This window comes from Elgaria multicarinata, chromosome 3, assembly GCF_023053635.1.
Source record: "Elgaria multicarinata webbii isolate HBS135686 ecotype San Diego chromosome 3, rElgMul1.1.pri, whole genome shotgun sequence".
Classification (NCBI taxonomy): Eukaryota; Metazoa; Chordata; class Lepidosauria; order Squamata; family Anguidae; genus Elgaria; species Elgaria multicarinata.
Genome location: NC_086173.1, coordinates 122796380 through 122821345, shown reverse-complemented (window position 1 = coordinate 122821345; position 24966 = coordinate 122796380). Strand labels below are relative to the sequence as shown.

The following is a 24966-nucleotide window of genomic DNA, read 5'->3' as shown; positions in this document are numbered from 1 at the left end:
TGGAAACAAAGCCCTATGAAGAGAGACTGAAAGAACTGGGCATGTTTAGCCTTCGAGAAGAGAAGATTGAGGGGAGACATGATAGCACTCTTCAAATACTTGAAGGGTTGTCACACAGAGGAGGGCCAGGATCTCTTCTTGATCCTTCCAGAGTGCAGGACACGGAATAATGGAATCAAGTTAAAGGAAGCCAGATTCCAGCTGGACATCAGGAAAAACGTCCTGACTGTTAGAGCAGTACGACAATGGAATCAGTTACCTAGGGAGGTTGTGGGCTCTCCCACACTAGAGGAATTCAAGAGGCAGCTGGACAAGCATCTGTCAGGGATGCTTTAAGGTGGATTCCTGCATTGAGCAGGGGGTTGGACTCAATGGCCTTGTAGGCCCCTTCCAACTCTGCTATTCTATGATTCTATGATTCTATGAATCACTATTAATAATAAATAGAATATGAACACAGGTAAGAAGACAACCCTACAGAGAGAGACAACATTAGAAAGGTATAATAATCAGAATATGGCATCCAAGATTCAGAAGAAAGATCAGAGAGTCAAGAAGGGAATGATGAAGCCAATTGTGGGAAGTATCCTCATTACATAAGCATCTTGAAAGGGTTCTGGTGCATTTCATGCACTTCTGAATCTGGAGGCTGCATATTCCCCACTCCTGGATTAGGGCTTTAAGTTTGTAAGTCTGTAAGTTTTTAGGATAGAGTGTATGAACAGTGTTAAACATTTGTCACAAGGAGATTCACCGATGCAGTGTTGAAGACCAAGATGTAAGACGGGTGTTAAGCCTCAGGGCTGTGGGCCAAATCCGATCTGCCTGGGGTCCCAAACTGGCCCTCCAAGGTTCCCCAGAAATCCATGACCCTTCTTCCTCAACCAATTGTTTTGTTGTTTCCTGACTTTGGCATGTCCTCTTCCTGATTCTAAGGTTTAGTTACTGACATTAAGAGCTTTAAACTAAAACTTGCTTGACTTGTGCAGACTATCTGCATGCTAGTACTTTATTGCTCAGTATCATAAATTTCTTTATATTCACAAGGGCGGCTGCTGTAGTTTTACTGGCAGCCCACAGGACTTACTTGAGACAACCATGCGCACCTGCAAGCTGCCTGGCCTCCTCTCTGGACTGCTGTAGTTTGACTCCCCTCACTCCCAGCCATTCCACCCTGCTCCATCCCATCCACTTCCCCCAGCTCAGTCCCAGCCGCGGCCCCCCTGCTCGCCTTCCTGCCAACCTGTAGCACTTACCTGAGGCACAGCGCTAGTTTGGCAATGCTATGTTTCAATGCCAGTTGTATCAGCTGTGTTTATATATCCTGTTGCTTAGCAACACAAGGTTCTTCTCATATCTCCTGTTGCTTTGCAACAGAAAGTTCTTCCTCAGAATTGTGCCACGCATCACCTTAGCGTTTTATTATAGAGAGGGATATGTTGGTGTTTTTGGTGGTTTGCACCCTGACCCTTTTGTCTTTGGCCTGCCCACCATTGGAATGCAGCCCCCGGGAATTTCTCTGAAATTGGATTTGAACTGTGTTGTTTATTAATTTGTTTTAGGCACAATGATTCCATACAATGCGTATCCTACAATCCTGTTACACACCAACTAGCATCCTGTTCCTCCAGTGATTTTGGTACGTCTTCCACATTTTTGACTTTTTAAGGCCAAATCCTATGGATTCCCTAGCAGGGAAGTAAAGATCAGATAGAGGCTCAGTGGTTTCTGCACTCTAAGCATAAGCTGTCCAAGAGTGAAATCCAAAATCCAGTGACATGTCAGCTAATGTCCCCACTCACACAGCAGGATTTTCCCCTTCTCTCCTTCTCCTCCTTCCCAAGTCCACTCTCCCGGAACAAATATTAAGGGTGTACAGGGTGCTGCAGGGCAGAGGGAACATTGACCTTCTCCTTGTTGTGATGACAAAAGCCATTCTGTTATAACAGTGGGCTAAGTGAATATAACCTCAAGACAATACTGTATTAGGTACATAGGAAGCTGCCTTATGCTAGGTCAGATTATTTGTCCATCCGACCCAGCAGGGATAGGCAACCTGGTGCCCTCCAGATATCCGTAAGCCACAGCCAGCATGGCCAATGGTCAGGGATAATGGGAGTTGTGCAAAATACATGGATAAGACCAGCTTGCTCATCCCTTCAAAGTTATTTACTGTGACTGGCAATAGCTTTCCAGGATCTCAGGTAAAGTCTATCCATCACATCTCCTGCTACTTGGAATCTATTTAACTGGAGATGCTAGGGATTGAACCTGAGACCTTCTGTATGCAAAGCTTTTCCACTGATATATGGTCCCCCCCCCCGAACCCTTGCTTGACTCTACTTCCGGATGATGTGTAGAGGCATTTTCATAAAGCGGTTATATCGCACACTGATGCGCAGAATTAAGATGTGGAAATAGGAAGGACAGGGTCAGACTGGGGAAAACTTACCCATGAGTTGTAGATATTATGTTAATATTTAGGAGTTCTTTTATGGCCATTTTCAAAAATGCAAATGCTTCTGACAAAATTAGTCTGTTCTCATAACTTGTAGTTTTGATGTTGTTTTTAAGGTCTGTGGTCTCCTGAACAGAAGTCAGTCAATAAACATAAAGTTAGCAATAAAATCACCTGTTGTAGGTATGTATTGCTCAAATATAATAATTTTGTTGTTGCAAATGAGACATATTTTAAAATATTTGTGAGTTGTTTTTCCACACAAAAGATTGAGTGGAACAAAAAATAGAGTTAAAAACAAAATATAAGAAAGTGTGACAGTACAGTAGCATGCACAGAATGATACAGCAATAGCAAAATAGTATCTCTTGTATGTTAGCAAAATGCGTATGTATGATTTCCTAGATAAACAACATGGAAATTTACGCATTAGCATTTTATGGAAGATGTATTGAAAATCACTGCAGGTGAAATGGAGGTCTCCTTATGCTGCTACTCCATATGTTCAGTTGTACAATCCATTGCCTTGGCAGCATAAGACATATTTAAAAGGTCTGTCCATCACAAAGCTGCAGTTCAAGTGGGTGAATGTTTGTCAGCAGAGTGATGCCGCCCTGAGATCTTAATGATATAGGGCGGGATATAAATGTTTTAAATAAATAAATGTGAAGAATATTCCCCCTTAAGTCTTTTATCCCCCCTCCCCCATTGTTGAGAAGGATATTTTCAGCCACTTCTTATTATCCTTTTTTTCAGTTGGACAAATGATGGACAGTACCTTGCTTTGGGGATGTTCAATGGTGTTGTCAGCATAAGAAATAAAAATGGTGAAGAGAAAGTAAAAATTGAACGACCAGGTGGATCTTTATCTCCAGTGTGGTCTATTTCTTGGAATCCATCAAGGTAACCTTGATATCTCTTCTATGAAAAAACAGTTGCAATTCTATTCATTAACAGGCCTTTGTGTTTTTATTATTTTCAGTTAGTGCTTCTTTATCCTGCTCTGTAGATTTTTGAGGGTGATAGCAATGGGCTTCTAGTCATTTTTACAAATCTAAGTTTAATTAGGGGAGAAAATACCATTACTTTAGATTTACAGTAGTATAAGAAACAGAAAATTAGGCCTGTTTTTCTACTCTTGCATGTTGTATTTATGCATATGTGTGAAAGGGAATCTTTCATATTGCTCCAAAGCTTGACGAGGATTGTTCAAGGCAAGAGTTTTCTCTTCCCATTACAAAATGAGCCAAACATTAGAGGTGCTGCACAAATATTCTTTTCATGATATATTTGTATATGCAAGCCTTTTTTTTAACCATACTTTGGCTCTAACAAGGTCTTCCAAAGCAGTTTACAAAACAAAACAGAACAAAACAAATAACAAAACATAAAAGTCATCATCATCATCTATTTATTTGTTATCTGCCTCTCCCTCTGGATCGAGGCAGGGTACAACACAAATTTTAAAGTAAAACCTTAAAATCAAAAAGTAGCAAAGTTAAAATTGTAAAGTTAGACAGTGGTTCCATGACTCAGCTAGTCACAATTTCCCCCCTGCTACAACCTCCTTGGTTTCTAGCATCTGAGACTTGGAGGAACTTCACAGATGCCCCCAAATGCGCAGCCTAATATTCCTAGCCAATAACCCTCTGGATTTAGCATTGACCACCCCCCCAGGGGAAAAATAGCACAGACTAATGAGATAGATAGTTTATTTACAAGTTAGGGATAAGAGAATTAGGAAAGCAAAATGGACAGAAAGTACAGGAAACCCAAGAAACAACCCCCCTTTTTGGAAACACAATACGAATAAAACAACAAAAGCTATCTAGTCTATGATACTTACTCCAAAGTAGAGTCCTTTCATATCATAAACCGCAGCAACCTGGACACCTCCACCAAGACCGGATGCAAACAAAGGACCACAGGGCCAGAATTCTCACCCCAGTTTATACCACATTTAGCTCTTTCTCTGTCACTCATTCGCCCTGCCCTTCAGAGGAAAGGATGATGTGATTCATACCTTGCCAGCTGGAGCTAATTCAGGACAGCCCAGGTTAGTTTTAAAACCTTGGTGGCTCCCCAACTATGGAATGAGCTCCCCCACTGAGGCCCACCAGGCTCCAATGCTGTCATCTTTTCGGTGCCAGGTTAAGACTGTCCTCTACTCCCAGGCATTTAATGGCATATGATTGGGCATTTGTGCCAGCCATCTAAAGAGGTCTAGTATTCTTTTGACACTGTTTATAGTTATCTTAATTCTTTTAAATTTTGAATATTTATATTTTTATGCTGTATTTCATTAACTAATGAATTGTTGTAAACTGCCCAGAGAGCTTTAGCTATTGGGTGATATAAAAGTGATGATGATAATGATTAATAACAACAACAACAACAACCTTTAACTACAAATAAGAACCCAGCTAAACCAGCAGCCTTGAGATAAACCAGGCCATCCTCTCCTTCATGTGTCACAGGATTTGCAGTGCCACTACCCTCCCTTCCAGCCACCGCCATATCCTTTCATAAAACAATAAATTCCTAAGCTATGTAAGATCAACAAGAAATCTTAAATTTCTGCTCTAACCCTTTAACCTGTGCAGGATTAAAAAGCAGGATCCCATGCCAAAGCCTCTTGTCCTTTACAAAAGCCTCCAATCAAATTCAAACAGAGTAAGAATGTTTTCATTGTCTGCGTATACACCACCAGAGATGGGACTTGATTCACCTCCTTTTGGAGGGAATTCTGTAAATAGGATGCTGCAACAGAAAAGGCACTGTCCTACATTCCTACAGACCGAAGCTTTTGGTGGTGGGGCATATAACGGCCTCTGAAGATGATCTCTACAGACCAAACTGTTTGGTGGTGGGTCGTTTAATGGCCTCTGAAGATGATCTCAACCTGTGTGTGTGTGTTGGGGTTCATATACAAGGAAGTGATCTTTCAGGTATCCTGGCTCTAAGCTGATCAGGGCTTTATAGATAAGTGCCTGTACCTTGAATGGGGCCCAGAAACAAACGAGAAACCAGTGCAATTGACATAGGACTAGTGATATGTGGTCTACAAAGTATACACCAGAGAGCAATCTGGCTGCCACATTCTGCACCAGCTGCAATTTCTGAAACCTTCTCAAGAGCAGCCCCACATAGAGCACGTTGTAGTCATCTAAGCAGGAGCCAAAGCATGCACTGCTGTGGCCAGATGGGCTTTTATAGGAAGCTGGGCAAAAGCACTACTGGCCACAATAGCCACCTGAGCATCCAGGAACAATACTGAATTGAGGAGCACTCCCAAGCTGCAAACCTGATCCTTTAGCGGGAGTTCAACCCTGTTCAGAACAGGCTGTACTTCCAATCCCATATAAGCTCATGTATAGACCAGCACTACCTCTGTCTTGTCTGTTACAGCAAAAACAACCAAAAATCTGGGGAATCTTAAAGGCTAACAAATTTAGATCAGAATTAATTTGGTCATTTTTAAGGTGCAATGGCAAAGGAGGAGGCGAACTCTGGTGCTCAGAACAGAGATAAATTTATTTTGCTCTACGCGTTTCGGAGGGATTACCTCCTTCTTCAGGAGCTGTTTTTTGAATTTCCTAGTCTCCGAGAACAATGATATTTTCTCCGTTTTCAAGTGTTGTAGATGCTGTTTTTTTGAGCTTTTGTAAGTTATAGCTATGAGTTTCCTCCTTTGCCATCGGTCTCCGGTGCCTTTCCCGCCACGTTTCTGCCATCTTTAAGGTGCCGCAAGACTCAGTAGATGTTAAAGAGCATGTTGAATAAAATAGAGCCCTGAGGCTACGCGTAAGACGAGGGCCAAGGGACTGAACAATAATCCCCCAGCACAACTTCTGAGATGGTGCAGCTAGATAGAGTTGGAATGACTATAAAATGGTGCTCCCAAGTGCTGTGCCAATCCCATGGTCAGTGGTATCAGTGCCACATGGTCAACAAGAGGGAATTATTCCCTCTGTCTCATTCCCAGTGTAGGTTATCCACCAAGGCGACTAAAGCTGTTTCATTCCCCAAACTGGGCCTGAACCCAGATTGGAAATGGTTTCCAAAGCTCTCTAGAAACATCAGGAAAATATGCCCTGTGTCTTATTTGGTGGTTTAAAAAAGAGATTTGTTGCTTATGTGTTATATATACAGCCCGTTTCATCTCCAAAGTGAAGGCAGTTCAACTATACTAGATTAAAAAGCAGATGCAGACTACATCTCCCTTAAAACTGAAAAAGTAATAAAACCCTGACCCCTCCACCAGCTTAACTCAGCCACCAAAAGCCAGTTCAGTGATCTTAGAATGCAATGCTTTAGTGAATCTCTCTGCGTGAAGGTAGTTCATAGTTTATAAGGCAGCTTCCAAGAATGCTTCTGAATTTGCCTGCCTGTCCTGACAGATAGTATTAACCTCACAGTATGCTCTTGGTTAATTTTAGAGATTGTGATAGAATACAGAGGAAAAGGACGATTCTTGGGTTTATAAGGCCTGAGAACCTCTTCACATGGGATATACAGTAGCAGTAAATGCATGTTTGCAATTATGTGTACATGCAGTAGGGGGATATTGCAAATCCTGGCTCCTTAGACCCTGGATCTATATAATGCTTACAATGCATACACATCTAAACAGTTTTATAGACCAGGGTGGGCATCACACAGGCTTTATGCAGCACCTACTGTGCCCCGGAGTGGCCCCTGCCATGTCCCCAAATTATATATAATATATATAAATATTATATTATATTATATTATATATATATAATACATATTATATATATATATATACACACACACACACACACACACACACACTATTTCTTCGATTCTAAGACACACTTTTCCCCCCATATAAACATCTCTAAAAATGGGGTGTGTCTTAGAATCGTGGGTGTGTCTTAGGTTTTTTTTTTCTGTTGGTACTGAAATTAGTGTGCGTCTTACAATCGATGGCGTCTTACAATCGAAGAAATACGGGTATATAGTGTGTGTTTTGTTTTTGTTTTTTGCAAAAATGTGATGTCCCCAAATTTATTTATTTTTAACCAAAATTGGTTTCTGTAATGGCTATGGAGTGCCAAAAGGATTGGAAACAAGCTAAATATAACCCTGATAGTGTGACAGAGTGGTCTGCCCCCCCTTTGTTTTACTTTGGGTGGGTGCTGTGGCCCAGGAGAGGGTCTATGGGACCTCCCACAGTTGCCTATCTTTGTTATAGCTACATATAAACAGTTTATGGATACATGTAAAAAATATATCACGTCTATTCATGTTGCTCATTTCAGTGCTTTGAAAGGATAGCATTTGAAGAATGACATGTGACAGTTTCTTGGTATTTTCTCCGACTGTATCCCACAGAGAGCCATATTTTCCCAAGCGTGAAAGTAAAGGAGTTTGCACTGAAAAAGGACTTCTTGTTCCATTTAGTAGTAAAGTTTCAAAATCTATCTGAGAAGAGCTCTTTAATGTCAGGAAAGTTGATCTTGGATTAATTTATTTTGACATTTGAGTTTTGTAGCAGTAGGTCATGTGAATGAACAATTGGTATTTACAGTCGATGGGAGAATCTCTGGACTACTAGGGACAGCGAAGAAGAGGAGGAGGCAGGTCACACCTGTTTAGAGGACATACCAGTTCTGAAGTCCATCACATGCAGTAGTCAGGGTAGTGAGGCAGAGGAAGAAGAACATGAGGAAGATGAGAGCCCTAGGAATGCCAGCTCGTGAGTGAAATATCAAGGAAATAAAAGTATACTCAGCCTAAATTTGTATATTTAAATCCTGGCTTTCTGATCATTCATTACCAATTTATAACTTTTGTTTCCTAATATGTAAGCAGTATTATGTGTCTCCTTGAGGTTGGAAACAGTCTCACAACATTTGTCCATACCTACCCTTGCCAACAGGTTTTTCCTTTTTATATATATATTCTAATCTGGCTCTTAGAATAGTATTCAGTATATCTGTCTCAGCATAAGGTCCTTTAGACTTCAAAATGTTTTTTCAAACTCAAGTGTTTGATACAGCAAGTTCTCAGAGCTTGAAAGGTGTTGGTGTGGGTCATGTTTGGGAAAATATCCATGTTAGCATAGCACAGGTTGGCTCTGGGGATCTGCAAGCCGCCTGCTTCTATTGTCTTGAGAAGCTTCCTGGAATTCAAGAGAATGGTTGAATGTAAGATCATACAGGCCAACAGTGCTCCTAATTTCTACTTCCTGCTACTCCGACACTGATAACTTTTGTCTTGAACAGATTGAACTGGCTTGTATTTCATCAAGTCATGGCTTATGGCCATACAAATACAATTTAATTTAATGGAAAGGTATAAACAGCAGAGTTTGTTAAGGGATCACTGAAGAAAAACATGGCAACCTTTTGAAGATGGTGGGATAGGAGGCATATTTAAGTTTTGGGGGTGTATTTGTGGGTTGTGGAGCTATGTGACAAAAAGTATTTAGTGAGCTGGAAGGACTGTATATTGAGAGCCATGGAAGTGTTTCATGGAGAGCAGAAATAGAGATCCCAGTATGCCTGGGTGATAAAAAAAATGGGGGCTTGGTTAAATCCTGATTGGTGGGCAGAACATGGTGCATGAAAGGAGAATGGATCTTTATTAATGGGACAGAATATGGACCAGAGAAAGGATTAGAATAGAAGTTACAAAAGTTATATGATTTGAGCATTCATATTGTTGTATATATGTATTAGTGTTGCTTGCTATTTAAGTATGAGTACCTTGAATTTCCATTGACAAAGTGGAGTTAAATTCATTTTTATGCTATATGTGACTGCTAAATCCAACTTTGTCTAATTCAAGTTAGAATATATACGCTTCCAAGCAAAGTAAAACCTCCTTTTCTTGGGATATCTAAAATAATATATAAGCTAAAAACAATCATAGCTTGGTGAGAGAGCATATCTTTGCATGTAAAAGGTCCCAGGTTCAATCTCTGGCATCTCCATATAGGGCTGGGAAAGATCCTGTTCCGAAACTCTGGAGAACAGTTGCCACACACTGTACACAATACGGAGCTAGATGGACCCCTGTCCTGACTCAGTATGAAGCAACTTCCTGTGAGCCTATAACCACTAGGCCAAGCTTGCAAAAGAAATTCTAAAGCTCCTCCCAGAGAGTATTTTGCTATAAAAACCCTTTGGAATAAATTTTGTTATTTTAGTACTGATGAACATTTGATGTATTCACAAAATTGTAGTGATCTTGATAATACTATCTGACACATGCCACCATAGAAGAGAATACCAGAGGCTATCTGGTGTTTGTAGTTTATCGGAACTGTTTTCTGCACTTCGTAATTGGCTTCTTGTTTTGTGCTTGGTAGAGATGAACACAATGACATCTTAGCTGTGGCAGATTGGGGACAAAGGCTTTCCTTTTATCAGCTGAGTGGCAAGCAAGTAAGTTATATGTTTAGACAGTGTCTTGGAAAGTATGCCTTTTTCCTCCTTCCTTGGGAAGTGCTGTTGAAAGTTCCTTATCCAGTAGTTGAGTCTTCAAGATCATAGGCTCACTTTCTGACCTTTTTATAGTAAAGCATTTCTGTTTTGCCTCGTTTCTGTATGAATTATTAGCAAGTCATGGCTCAGATTTGCAGGTTGCTGAGGAGATAAAAAGCATTGTCCCCTTGATCCTTAGCCAGCTCAAGCTGGGCTGTTTTCAGACACATTTTAGAGGATCTCCAGTGCTGTGTTGAGTCGTGCCACTTGTCAATATTGCAGTCTGTTTCAGAGCCAAGGACTGCTACACATGAATATCCTGGCTAGGCTTTCTCTGTTGGCTTGAAGAACAGAAATGGCAAAGAAGTAGACTTGCCATGTGTTGCTAGACCTAAACACCGAACATAAGCTTGGGCATAAAAATGTTCATTCTAGAAAAAAAAGACGACTCTAGCAGGTCAAACATGGCCATGTACCAAATCTTTTAGCAACATGTATATGTGTGTGTCACCTATGGATATGATTTTTAATTATAGCATCAAAGTTTATTGATCCTTTTAAAAATTTGACATCTCCTTTCATATTCTTATAGATTGGAAAGGACAGAGTCCTGAACTTTGACCCTTGCTGTGTGAGCTATTTTTCCAAAGGAGAATACATCTTAATTGGGGGCTCAGACAAACAAGTCTCTCTCTATACAAAGGATGGAGTGCGCCTTGGCACCGTAGGAGAACAAAACACTTGGGTGTGGACATGTAAAGCTAAACCAGATTCTAATTATGTGGTAAGAATGAATGTCTGAAAAAAACTTGCACATATGTATGTACAGGTTCCAACACCCCGCTTTTAGGTGCATGATTCTGTTTTTCTCTCCCCTTGGTGGCAGAGCCATCAGAGTTTGAATATGAGCCAGATCCAGCTATGAGGTGTACTACAAAACAATTGTGGTAGAAGTAACTTTTTACCATTTCACACATAACAAAGAGGCAAATCTGAGTGTATAAGGAGACATGGATCCCCGGTGGACTTTATTTCTTACTCACATTTACATTTTTAGGTAATGGATTTGGGTTGAGCTGCAGCAACAGGATGGTCATGCTGCCCTCTTTGCCTTTTGATTTGCCAGCAGTCTCTCTATAATCCAAAGTACCTTTTCCCCCACCCCTTTCTTCTTCTATTGTCCCTTTACCTTCCTGTCCCCCTTGGCCTTCAGTTACTTCTTGCATGTTCACATACCTTTCCTCCCCTTAATTCTTCCTACAGTGTATTATGTACTCTATCTTTGGGCCATGCAGAGTCCTTTTTATTGAAATAGCCCCAGTCAATATAGCATACTCAAAACCACTGTGAAATGCATTGTTTTTGATTTTGGTTACATAAGCCTGGCCTGCAAAGAATTAAATGTACATTTTATCAAGTGCAGTTAGCAGCCAGAGAGCATGCAGCATATAAAAGTAGATCTTATGCTGGGAAAATTCACTGGCATCTAAGGCAGTTTCCTTTATTAATACTGATTCAAAACTGTACAGGTGTATTTATCTGTAATAAGTAGAGTTTCAAAACTCTCTCCTTTTTCCTTATTTTTCCCTTTCCTGTTGAGATTGAAAGTTATTGCATGTTTGAAAGACAAAAAGCAAGAGTTGGAAGCAACTGAACGAAAAAACGACAACAACCTGACTTTTAAATAAAGTTCAGGTAATTTTAGATTGTTTCCTCCATTTAAAAGATTTATTAGATGCCCAATAATCGGAGTCTCTGGCTAATATAAACAAATTAAAATCGCAATCCCAGGAAAACCCCAAATTCTTTTCAGTCTGTTTATAGCTCAGATATATAAATACATGAATTTGGACATTTGATGACCTTTTACTTTCTCTTCAGGCAGTAGGAAGCCAAGATGGAACCATTTCATTTTATCAGCTGATTTTCAGCACAGTTCATGGCCTTTATAAGGACCGCTATGCTTACAGAGACAGTATGACTGATGTTATTGTCCAGCACCTCATTACTGAGCAAAAAGGTAACTTTTGGAGTATATTAACTCAATTTTATAATTTGGAGGGGGAGTCCCCCACCTCCCTGGTAATCACTAGCTGTCCATTTGGTTGACAATTTAAAATGTATTTTTATGGAAAACTGTACTTTGTCTTTTTTACTCCATAATTTTTACTTCATGAAGAACTCTTCTGTGTAGAATTCTCTGTTCTTGGAGACTCCATTTACTACCTCATTGGGTGCGTTTTGGTACCAAGTCAAGATTTGTTCATCTGGCTGCTATTTTGGCTTTTTTGTTGCTGCTGCTGGTGATCTTTTATTAAGTAGTTATTAAATGCTTTGATGGTTTCATTATTATTATTTTATACCTGAATTGTGTGCTGCCCTAAGGGATAGAGATGGAAAATGCAGGGTTAGATACAAACTTTATCTTCTGTGAACAGAAGGGCTCCTTCCATCCATGTAATGCTTTTGATCCAGCAAAGGGAACCCACTGGTGGAAAGTGGGGAGGTGACAATTTCCAGTTCCCCCCTCCCTTTGCACGCCCCCAGTGCCACCTCCCACACTACTCTGGAAGGTCCCCTAACCCTCCAGAGCAGATTTTCAGAGGATACAGGGGGCTGCAACAAGGAGAGGGGAACTGGCAAATGTCATGTTCTCCCCACATTTCTCCCATTTGGAGCAAAGTCTGGATCCAAGCCAATATATTTTAGGGAACTTTAAAGTTTGCATGACAACTTTACACTTTATTGAACCAATAAAATTTATCTGCTCTTCAATTCTACAGTTTGATAGAATACGTAGAGAGGTACATTGTCCCTTTCTCATGTATCATGCTATTCTTGACAAAGGTTTACTGGATGATTCAGGAACACAGGACAAATTTTTAGTGGAAATTTTAGACTAGTTTTTAAAGTATTTTTAGTGGAAGATATACACATTGGAGGTGAGAGTTCACGAAGGGGATTTTACAGGGTTAAGGAAGGAGCCTTAGATTTTCATATAATACATTGTTGTTTTATTTAAAGCACATTTTGGAGGACTCATCATAACAAGTAATGGTGTGGAAGGCCTGAAAAAGCATTACAGATATATTGCCTCTTTTCTTCCCCCACCTCTTCAAATTGTTTAAAAATAATGAATACTAATTATATGTGAGTCGACCTTAATTTGTGTGAATGTACATAAACTTTATAATAGTTTTTGAGCACTTTAAACTTTAAGCAGTTTAAACTTCCAAGTCATTTGACTAATGTTCTTTCTTTTCAGTTAGAATAAAAAACAGGGAGCTTGTAAAGAAAATTGCAATATACAAAAACAGATTAGCAATCCAGTTGCCAGAGAAAATCCAGATTTTTGAGCTGTATTCTGATGATTCTTCAGACATGCATTACCGTGTGAAAGAAAAGATAACGAAAAAATTTGAATGTAACTTACTGGTTGTATGTTCTGAACACATTATCTTATGCCAGGTAAGCAATAGAGCTCTATGCCTGAAAATGAGCTATACGCACTTTGAAATAATGTTTTCTAATTCTGAGCCAAGTAAGAGTTTTAAAAAGCTGCTATAATGTAACAATTACCTCAAAGATCTTTAGCATGTTAAGTGGGACAAGAGATACTAGTGGATGCTCTTTCTTGACCTCCCCCACTCCAAATTTCATATATATATATTTTCCCCTGAAAGTAGTCTGAATGCCCCATTTCTGTCATCTACATTGGAATAAGCTGGTGGTTGGATATAGAGATTTTTTAGAAGTAACACCGATTTTTCATGGGGGTTGGATTTCCTGGCTTCTTAAAAGCATGCAGTGTTCTCCCTTTTATATGCTACATTTTCAGAATGAGAATAAAAGGGTTGAAGGGAGGGTTGGTTTTCCAGCAGGCGTGATGAAGGCATTACTAACTCCTGAGCTCCTTTTATCCACTGACAACAGTAATTTCAAATTCTTCACCTTCTGAATATCACATCTACAAAGGGGGATGCAGGAGAGAAAAATTGGCAGTCCAGGAATACCAAGCTCCCTGTTTCTATACCTGATTCAACTAAAAGCTTGGAATAATCAAATGAAAAGAAAGGAGCTGTCCTGGCGAAAGGGGTCACAAAGCTGAGAAAATGTGGGGAAGCTGACAAGCACTCTGTCAATGGACAGAGATATCTTGATCACTAAGCCTGCAACTCGGAGCAGATTTGGCAGAGGACTGGGTCTCTCGCTCTGAAGAAAGAGCTCTCCCCATTAGAAACAAAACTAAGTGCAGTTTCTACACAAATTGCAGAGATTTCAATCACAGCAAATGCAACGGTGAACCTAAATCAAATTCCCATAGCTCAAAAACACAGAAACTGAGTAAATTGACCAGGGAGCTGCAACTGCACCTGGAGGAGCAGGACAGAAGTCATTATTACAGTATTAGGATGCGTGGTCTGCTAGAATATGATGAGGAAGGGGATATGGGGACTTTTATTGTTCAGTGGCTGGCAAGCCTGAATTTTGAATTCTTAGTCAAAAGCGATAACACTGAAAGGGTCCATAGAGTGTTCAGGCAGAGATCAACAGAGGGTGGACAGCTGAGAAACATATTTATAAGAGTTGAGAGATATTCCAAGGACTCCGCAATATCCATGAGCTCTAGTACAAAGACAAGAAGTTTCAAGTATTCCAGGACATTTGTGCAGGGACCCTGTAGAGGCAAAGACTACTCAAGTCATACACAGAAAAACTGAGAGACGCAGGATCCCCCTTTAAATGAGTAAGATACAAAGGAAAGTTGCTCACTGCCTCCATGAAAGCACAAGCAGCAGAGTTACTGGTGCTTTTAGACATAGAAGTGCCACAGGCCACATTAGATGATGATGACCTTCTGTACCCAAATGAAGCTGCCACAAACTGGAGAACAAAAAACGCCAAGAGAAATAACAAGCAGCTGAGACCCGAGGCAGGAAGGAATCATGAACCACAAGTGATGAGACAAGAAAGTGACAAAGCAGGAGTGGCCACCCTGTAGCACTAAAACAGTCTGCCACCTTTAAAACTACAGAGCGAGGGACAATCGGATGGTGATGACTGAGATAGCATGATTTTGAACATGTTCAGGTGTCATAGTATTCAAAACAGAAATAAGAAAGAGAAAGAAAACAGTGATATAGGGCCTGTTCAGAAGATACCTTAAACCCTGCTGGTTAAGGCTTTTAGTTAAGCAGCAGGGTTTAAGGTGTCCTGTGCGATGCGTTTTGCTAAACCCTGCTCACTCATTAACCACAGTCGGACCATCTGCAGCAGGGTTAGCGGCTCTAACCATGACTTAAAAGTGTTGTGTGTTACAGCATGGCTTGTGGTTAGTGCTAACCCCAGAGAACCACAGTTTCGCTAACCACAGAGCCTGAAGTGTCAGCTGAACAGGCCCATACTGTTGTTTATGGTTAACCATTTATACTTAGATAAGCCTGAGTGGGAAGGAAAAGGGGTGAGCCCAGTAAGTGCTACTCATATGAGAAACATTATAGCCTCTAAGAACCCTACCAGAACACAGAGAAACAACCCCCTCCCCTTAAACGTCACAACTTCAGTGGTGTCTTGTTGGTATGGTTTATGTTTGGTATTGGTTTTAAGTTTTATGTATTGTTATTATTATTATTATTATTATTTATTTATATAGCACCATCGATGTACATGGTGCTGTACAGATAACACAGTAAATAGCAAGACCCTGCCGCATATATGTATTCATGACTTGTTGGTCTCACAATCAATGGTCCACTGGTCCACAAATAGCAAGGAGACACTGGGATGTACCTAACTCAGTTTGCCTTGTATTAAACAATAGGAGGAGTGGGAAGCCAGAGGACTTTATAGCGAACAAAGCCTGATAGACAAGGGACAGCCAATCTCAGAGGCAAGAATGGGTGTAGGACGGCTGCAAAGTCTTTGAACAGACTGTTTGCCAACAGATTGGTCAAGGCCAAAGAAGTGCATTGGCCTTTAAGAAGATTTGAATCCCTGTGCCTATAGTCACTAGAGGACTTTAAAGGTTGTTGTGCAGCATTTATAACTTACTTTTAGATGAAAACACTGGGGACACTCAAGAGCTCAGAGCAGCCTGGAAACGTGACCTGAACTGCCAAGTTGACAAAGGCTTGTGGGACAGAATGTGGTCCAAGAGCCCTTCAGGACTAAAAGAAACTGCGATCACAACAGTGTATAGATGGCATTAAGGTTCTGATCAAGCTGTACTGTATGGACTCCTCTCTATCCCTAGAGTGCTGGAGAGGCTGAGGACATGCAGGAACACTTTTCCATACGTGGTGGGGTTGCCGCTAAGTTCAAACCTTACAGGCTGTGTTTTTTGGAATTATATTGGATATAGTAGCATGTGTTATTGTCTGTGATCCCCTCCTAGTGCTTCTATCCATGGCAGATAAATGTACAGAGTAATTTACCAGATGGTGGGGTAATCACGTTCCTGTAATGGCTGCACATTTAGAAGTTGCGTAGCACTGGAAAGCAAGTTCTGAACGTTGCCAAAATACAGGAAATTGCACACTCAGAAAAATTAACTCTTCCCATTTGAGTGGTATTAGGGATTGAGAAATATGACTCAATTCATGGAAATGTAGCTTCCATTTATCACTTTCGTAAATAAAGGAACAGTGGACAATAACCTGAAAGTCATTCTAGAAAGATTTAATAAAATAGTGGAAGACAGATAAAACTCTTGGAAATTAGATTGTAAAGAGTGATTGTAAACATTTGTAATGAATGGCCCTAGAAGAAGTTTAGACGTGTTTGGTATTGTTATAGACATTTCCCAATCTGTAGTAGTGTAAGCCAGTTAATGCTTGTAGAATCAGGCTGATGTCTGTGTCTTGGATACCTAGTACCAAAAACACCTGGCATGAGTACATCATTGTCAGGCACACATATGAGGTTGTCTTTTAGCAGAATGTAACCCGTTCTTTCCCTTTTTAGGAAAAGAGACTCCAGTGCCTCTCATTCAGTGGTACAAAAGAAAGGGAGTGGCTGATGGAATCTCTCATTCGTTACATAAAAGTAATTGGAGGACCTCCGGGCAGAGAAGGCCTTTTAGTGGGTTTAAAGAATGGTCAGGTGAGGTTTCGCAATAAAGGTCATAGTATTTGTACTTTCTTAAGAAAATGATTTAGATGCTGCAGCACCCAACAATATTTGCTTCCTAGCATCTTTGGGTGCTGTATTTGATAGTAACTAAGAACTGCATGTTCACAGAAAGTGGCAATTAATCTAAAACTTATTTTGCAACTGCTTTCCCTTCATGAAAAATGGGTTTTATAGCAATAGGTGTTCAGTAAGTTAATATAAAGAATCCAAGTAAGTTATTTATTTTATTTTCAATATTTATATATTGCTCCCCATCCAAAGATTTCGGAGCAGTGAAAAACAAATAGACTAAAGTAAAAACAGAATAAAAACACCACACTAAAAATTACATTTTTAAAAGAGCAAGAGAAGAGTTTTTTTAAAAGGTACAGTGAAGAGTAACATAGAAGGTATGGTATTTGACAGTATTTGCAAATTACATAAAACAAGTCCCTAGATCAGTTCAGTATAGTGGCTTTTAGGGCTCATTTTGTTGCATGTCAGTTAAATAACTTTCGGACAAGACAGTGGAAGTTTTGAGTTAAATTTTGCTCCTGACTTCTATGTAGCAAGCTCTGCCATCATCCCCCATCATGTTTTTATTATTTATTATACCTTCTAAGGCTGTAATTGAGGACAGAGCGCATAAACTGCTTTAAATTTGTCAGACTAATTATTCTCCTGAGTTTTTATTCTCTAAAACAGTAACTGCTCTAAATTGCCAAATGAAAATTGTACTGCTTAAAACCCTCTGCTTTTAATTACATCTAGATTCTAAAGATATTTGTGGACAATCCTTTTGCAATTGTCTTGCTGAAACAATCCACAGCTGTGCGCTGCTTGGATATGAGTGCATCTCGAAACAAGCTGGCAGTTGTTGATGAAAATGACACCTGTCTCGTGTATGATATTAACACCAAAGAGTTACTGTTCCAGGTAAACACGCTAAAGCTTCACTCTTTCACTTTATTTTGCCAGACATAGCCATGTTATTGCAAAGAACTAGATCAAAGTAATGGCTTTATAAAGTAACCATGATCTCTGCATAGATTCTACTTGCCCACTGGCATGAGCAAGCAAAGTCAAAGCTGGTTTTGTCAACCCATATCTCAGAGAAAAACAATAATAAAAGGTTTCCCTAAAGAGTGCGAAAGGAGCCTTCTTCCTATCAGTTATTACAGTAATCTCACATAGCGTGGAACTAGCATCTATCTGTAGACATGAAAGCAAGAAATTGGGAGTTGCTGTATATATGTCGCTAGCTTAAACAAGAAAAGACAAACAGAAGTTGGAAAATGATAAAAAGAACAACAGAAAAAGCTATTTTGGTGTCTTGAATAAGGCGAGCTTTTTAAGAGCAGCAGTAACTTGCCATAAAATATACTGTATTTAAATGGTTTTGGTAAATGTTGGACCTCATAGGCTGTAGAGATGCATGACTTGAGACAATTCTGGATTGGGACTCCAGGAGGTCTAAATTTGGCCTGAGTTAAACTCCGGTTTTCCCTGTGGCTCAGAAATAAATCCTGCCTTCGTTCTGTCCCAAACTCTTGAGTAGGCATAGCACAAACTGGATGTGCTCAGAATGCTCAAAACTTACATAATGGCATCCTTCAGATTTCATCAAGTCATGTGGTCCAACATTTACCCAAACCATTGCATGTTATAACACATTCTAGATGAGCAGCAGCAACCACCTTGGCAATTTCCCTCCCTACTAACACATCCCCCACAAGAATCTTTGGGCTTGTCACATGCTCTACTCCAAACACATTCATCAGGGACTACAAATTATGCACTTTTGCTTCATCAGATGCAGCCTTGGGGAGATAAGTGTTATAGCATGTTCTCCCTCCCTCGTAGATTCAACCATCTTCATTCCTGCCCTAGTATTTAGGTTAGCTTGTGCCTATCCCATTCTTCGATGCTTTCTCACACAAAACAGAATGGATCATTGGACACTTACCATATACGTTCCTTCTGGTTTAGTGTGATGGACGCATCCAAACCAATGCTAGTCTCAGGTGGCTGAGTTGGAAGCAACACTATGGAACTATTCTTGTATGTAATGCCACGATCCAGCTTCTGTTACACTCATGGGGAGGGTTTCTCTTTTCCTCCACCTTTCTTGTCTATCTGCGTTGTATAACTCTTCAGTTTATACTTTTCCTTAAGCTTGGCCGTAAGATAGAAACGGGGAGGATGCTATTGGACCTGAGCCTAGTGAAAAGCTCTAGTCATCTTATGAACACTGTCTTTCCTGAGAATTAGGGGGAGTTAACCCATTGTTCAATGCCTCCATTACACCAATTTAGAAGGAACCTTCATGGTCAGTGTCTAGTGATTTTGACGTTTTGGAAACCTATTTATGACAAAATCAAAGGTTGTACAATATGTTTAATTAGGGAGCAATTGTTCTGACAAGATGTCAGCACAGTGATATGCAGCAAACAAAGGGCACTTATGTACCCATCCCACTAAAATAGTGAGTGCCAAACAATGAAATAACTATTTCATTGGAGCGTTAGCAGAAACACCAAGTAAATTTCGTTGAAGATGAGCAACTTTATTACTATTTTGCAAGTCTTCGACCAAGAGCTATGTGTTTTTAAACATGAACCTCAAGAATGCACAAAAATACTCTCTTGAATATCATAGATTAACGTTGTCTGATGCTTTAAAAAAAGTATTTATTTATTGCATGTTCAATAATCTGTTCAATGTGCCCATTAGGAACCCAATGCTAATAGTGTGGCTTGGAACACGCAGTGCGAGGACATGCTTTGTTTCTCTGGAGGGGGATATCTCAACATCAAAGCTAGTAACTTTCCTGTCCATCAGCAAAAACTCCAGGGTTTTGTGGTGGGATACAATGGCTCCAAAATTTTCTGCCTCCATGTTTTTTCCATGACTGCTGTTGAAGTTCCTCAGGTAATTTTTAGCCTTGTTCATTCATTCTTTGTGTTGCTGAAACATTTCAACCTGTTCCAAAAATCAATTCATTTCAAATATTTCACCGAAGTCTCTTTTATCTTCCATATATGATTCATGTTTATAGTAGTGTGTTTGGAGGAGAACTGGGTAGTTTTTTTCTTATCCTCCTGTTGTAGGTAAGTGGATAGATGAATGCTTATTGTCAACCATTGAGCACAACAATACAGAAGAATATTAGTTAGACAAGAAAATTCTCAATAAAATTTTACGTGGCAGAACACCATTTCAGAATTTTCCCATTGTATGCTTTATTGCTGTCATTTTGCGTATTTAATGTTTGAAGAATTGATCCCTAGAAAATTAATTAGCTGTAACTTTGTTCTCTTTACTCATTTTATTTTTTTGCTTGGTTCCCTGCCAAGTACTAATATATCTGCATATTCTTGTTTGTTGATTTGTTCAAGTACCAGTTGTATAAAATATTTTAGACCAAACCCCATTGTGATTTCTGCCCACGATTTTATTAGATTGTAAGCCTATGCGGCAGAGTCTTGCTATTTACTGTTTTACTCTGTACAGCACCATGTACATTGATGGTGCTATATAAATAAATAATAATAATAATAATAATAATAATAATAATAATAATAATAATAACAACAAAACAATTGTTCAGACATGATAGAAAGTTATAGAAACAGGACAACCGAACTATTTTCTATAATGTTTTGCCCTTTTCCTGAAGAGAACAGTAACAGGCCCCATTCAGAAGACACCTTAAACCATAGCTTTAACCACGATGGTTAAGCCAGAAAGCCAGGCCGTGTTCAGAAGACATGTTAAACCATGGCTTTGACCACGGTGAATAAGGCTTTTTGCCTTACTCTCTGTGCTTAAAGCTGTGGTTTAAGGTGTCTTATGAACACAGCCCAGCTTTCTGGTTTAACCACCATGGTTAAAGCCGTGGTTTAAGGTGTCTTCTGAACACAGCCATAGCCTGTTACGCTGTCAGATGTATATATCATGGCTTCATAAGCCAAGATATGCATGAGCTTTGTGCCTGCATGCTCCATTCTTGTGCCATTCCCCACCACCACCACCTTCATGATTCACAGTGATTAACCCTGGAAGTCTTCAATTAACCAAAGTTTCTGTTACCTCTGAACTAGAAAACTGTGGTTACCATGATTAGAGCAAGCTAGGATCTTAAATTATGGTTTGAAGTTGGTTTAAGATTCTGGATTCTTCTGACCTTGGTAACTATAGTTACCAATTTTGGATGTTACAGGAAACTATGGTTAACTGAAGACTTTCTGGGTTAATCGTGGCACACTGAGAAGGGAAGACGTAAGTGCTGGTGCTAACTAAGGTAGGTATGTCAGAACCAGATCACTATCTTCCATGGAACTGCAAGTTCATATGAAATACTATGTACATACCTTTCTTTTCATCTGTTTAAATTCCACTCGGCTTGATTTTGCATTTTATGTCCATCCACAGCTAAATAACAGTAGCAAAAGGAGGTTGAAATTTGGCTGTTTTGAATTTTCACATGATCAAAGAGTAAATGCTATTCTTAGAACAAAGGGGGTTTGGAATTCACTTTCTTCCCACTTGGTTTTTATTTTAAAGAAGAGAAAATTGGACGATAAAGCAAATGTTGTATAATGGTCTGGCTTGGTAGTCAACACTTAAAATGATTGTTTGAATAAGAGCAGACAACACAATTGTGAAAATTACCAATGATTCAAAACTAAGTGGTATTGCAAGCACTTGAGAGGGTGGTATTAGGAATGGGGGGGGGGGGAATCTTGGTAAATGTGACTACAAGATGAAATTCAGCAAAAGATGTATTATTTGCAGAAAAGAAATATACTAATACAAAAGACTTGCAAAGAAGGATGTGAAGCTCATGATGCATCATAAACTGGATGTTAGACAGTTAGTTAGTCAGCAAATACCATTTAGGTTGTAATAGTAAGAAGGTTGTCTGCTAGCCATGGATAAGAATAAATTCATCATTTGATGCTAGTTCAGCTCATGCCGAAATCTCTTTTAAAAGAAGTAGATGAATACAGAAGTAGAGGTATATATGGTACTATGTTGTGTTTTGAGCATCACAAGCAAGTTGCCACACTGGAGAAGACAGAGGAATGACATAACATAGAATGTAAAAGACAGGAGAAAATGTTGAATGTATTTTAATGAACTTATTAGCTTTGACAATGCTGACTCTTTGTAAGATTTCCCACCTGAAACTAAAGGGCAGTTTCACTGCCATTGTGCCTCTGCAAGTTCTGTTGTACTACCTAAATGGACTGCCAGCTCAATAGGAATTCGTGGTTCCTATAATTAGCACAGAAACAAGTGGCAATGCTGATTTCCAGAGTGAGGTGCTCCATTCTTCTGTTTTTTTCAGGAACCACTGGTTCCTGTTGCACTAGCGGTCCAGTCCAGTAGTGTGGGGGCAGTATAGGATACTGCCCATTAAGCATATTTTATATACCACAAAAATAATGAAGGTATAAATGAAGGCAGTAGGTGCGTAAAATACGATTTTTAATTATAGATTGGTTGCAAACATAGCCTTAAGGAAAGGAATATTAATGGGGATAGTGATGTGGGAATCATTTTCAAACATTAAAAAGCTGCCATAACTGGGGATAGAGTAATTGCATTCTGTTGCTTCTGAGAGAAAGAAAACAAACTGCCATCTGTAAGAACCGTTTGGCAACAGAACAAGTTAGCCAGGGGATGCGTTTTGGAATTTACTCAGATTTTTCTACAAAACTTTCTGCGTAGGAAACATCTGCCACAGTTTTGTTTTTCGTGAAACTTGCTACTAGAGAGAGAACACTCTGATTCAACAAGTCACACTTAAAAATGGTATTTATAATGTGAGTTATGCCGGAATTTGGATGGAGATGCACATTCAAATGTGTGTTCTGTTGAAAGCAATGGAATGCAGATAGGTGGCATCCAAACTTTTGATGTGCATCAGATTTATAACCGCAATTCCTGATTCAACAAGTGATATGCATACAAGTTTCCTTACATGGGTTGGGGTTTTCGGCTGAATTATGTAATTTTATGTGTAGACCAAATGCTATATTTTATATTATTTCTGAAATGTTCATTATAGAGTCTTAGTGAAAAATGCAGAAACATTGGTTTGCACTACGGCTATGTGACTGTAATCTGAGAGTGTCATCTTGCCTATTAAATTTAGATATAATATATAATATTAATATATTAATATTTTTTACAAAATGAAAATTTGCAGTCAGCGCCCATGTATCAATACTTGGAAAGAAAAATGTTCAAAGAAGCCTATAAGATTGCTTGCTTAGGAGTAACTGACACAGATTGGAAAGAACTGGCTATGGAGGCTTTAGAAGGACTCGAATTTGAAACTGCTAAGAAGGTAAAGCCCTTTACATATGCATTTGAACCTTCTGTAATTTATATTAATGTGGTTAGAGTAAAGTAATTGTACATATATATTCTACTATGTCATTGGGGCTATATATTTGGAAGTATAAAGTATCCCTTCAAAACCGTAAGGATTTCGTGATAAAAAAGGTAATTTGTTCTCCCTTCAATTTCTGTTCAGAATGCAGAGTAGCTAATTCACTGACTAGAGGTTATAATATACATTTTACTTCTCAATCTCTAAAATGCAAATTAAATCTTTTAATTCCATTTGAATTCCAGAGATAACTAAGTTAAATTAGAATAAAACTTTTCGCTATTTGAGAAATTACCCACGTTAGTCTCTTACTGCCTTCCCTGTGTTGACCACTATGTGGCAGAAAAGATTTGTTAATGTAGTATAAGCCCACTTTGTTTCTTAACTTCACCCAGTCCTTGTCTTCTTCTCCAGCTTTAGCTTTGAATGTGGGCATTCCATTTCTGATACTTCCTCGTTGACTATATGAATATTTCCTTTTAAATGTCCTCTTGTGGTGGTGGTGGGAGAGATAACACAAGCTTCACGTGTTAAGGTAGTACATGCCTTTCTTCACATCTGGAGCACATGTGTCTCCTCTAGTAAGGAGATACATTGGCTCCGCTTTAAACATTCTACTCAAACTTGGGAAGAGCGAGCAAAAGTCATGTACTTTGTTTCTTCTTCCTCTTGTTTAAATGTCTGCTAAATGTCTCCTCTGAAAGTTCCTTGGATTGGTTAGAATAATTCTTTCTAGCTTTTGTACTGACCCTTGTTTTCAACTTAATTCTGAGGCAGCATGAGAAAGATATTTATTTACTACATTTACATCTTACCTTTCTTACATCTTTAAACTGAGCTCCATGGCATATATGGAATTTCCAGGGTCTCCTATCCCAGGCGCTGACCAGACTCAGATCTGCTTGACTGTAACAAGGGGCTGGGCACTTCCACATGTGTGCTTTGTTGTGCTCTTTCAGCTCATGTATCTTTTCACCTGGAGCGCTACTATGCCGGCAAAATCTCCCGCCTCACCCCCTATGTTCTCCTTTCCCCTGCAGTTAATGTTTTATTTTGAAAAAAGATTCCTCTGTTTCTGTGCAAATAAAACAGTACAGCAGCCTGAAACTGCGCAATTAAGAACATAAGACCAGCACACACTATACTTTCCACTAAGATCATATTAAACAAATTCCAAGGAAGGGAGGCCTTTTGTAGGAAGCAGGAGGGAGTGCATGGGCCGAAACTGTTGCTGCCCCTTGGCTTGAGAAAGGTTTACAGGGGAGGAGGAGCAAAGGTTTGTTTTGCTTGTTTCAATGGGTGGGCAGATGAACAATCATTTTAATTAATTTCTTTTGTAAAGGTGGTCAGGTCGCCTCCTTTGCTCCAAGGTAACCAAAATGCTTACATCTGCTTAATTTTTAAAGATAAAGAGATCAAACTTGGCATGGTGATATCTCTTAAGGAGGGCTTTAGCCACCCCAAGTTTGAATCAGATCAGTTCATCCCTTGATTTTTTAGGATTTTTTTAAAAAATTCTCCTCCTTAAATCTTTTTCCTCA

General features: G+C 39.4%; 1 protein-coding gene across 2 annotated transcripts in view; it reads left to right on the top strand.

Annotated features, from left to right (window-relative positions):
• IFT122 (intraflagellar transport 122) overlaps positions 1-24966 on the top strand; it is a 71422-nt gene that overhangs the window by 4804 nt on the left and 41652 nt on the right. Inside the window, exons 5-16 of one of the 2 annotated variants that reach the window (XM_063121420.1) lie at positions 1563-1639; positions 2575-2641; positions 3215-3361; positions 8013-8180; positions 9798-9873; positions 10505-10696; positions 11794-11932; positions 13178-13380; positions 16876-17013; positions 17794-17958; positions 19756-19953; positions 23240-23380. In XM_063121420.1, the coding sequence (XP_062977490.1) occupies positions 1563-1639; positions 2575-2641; positions 3215-3361; positions 8013-8180; positions 9798-9873; positions 10505-10696; positions 11794-11932; positions 13178-13380; positions 16876-17013; positions 17794-17958; positions 19756-19953; positions 23240-23380 (1711 nt within the window). The remainder of the gene's footprint in view (positions 1-1562; positions 1640-2574; positions 2642-3214; positions 3362-8012; positions 8181-9797; positions 9874-10504; positions 10697-11793; positions 11933-13177; positions 13381-16875; positions 17014-17793; positions 17959-19755; positions 19954-23239; positions 23381-24966) is intronic. The other variant, XM_063121419.1, reaches the window with a different exon arrangement.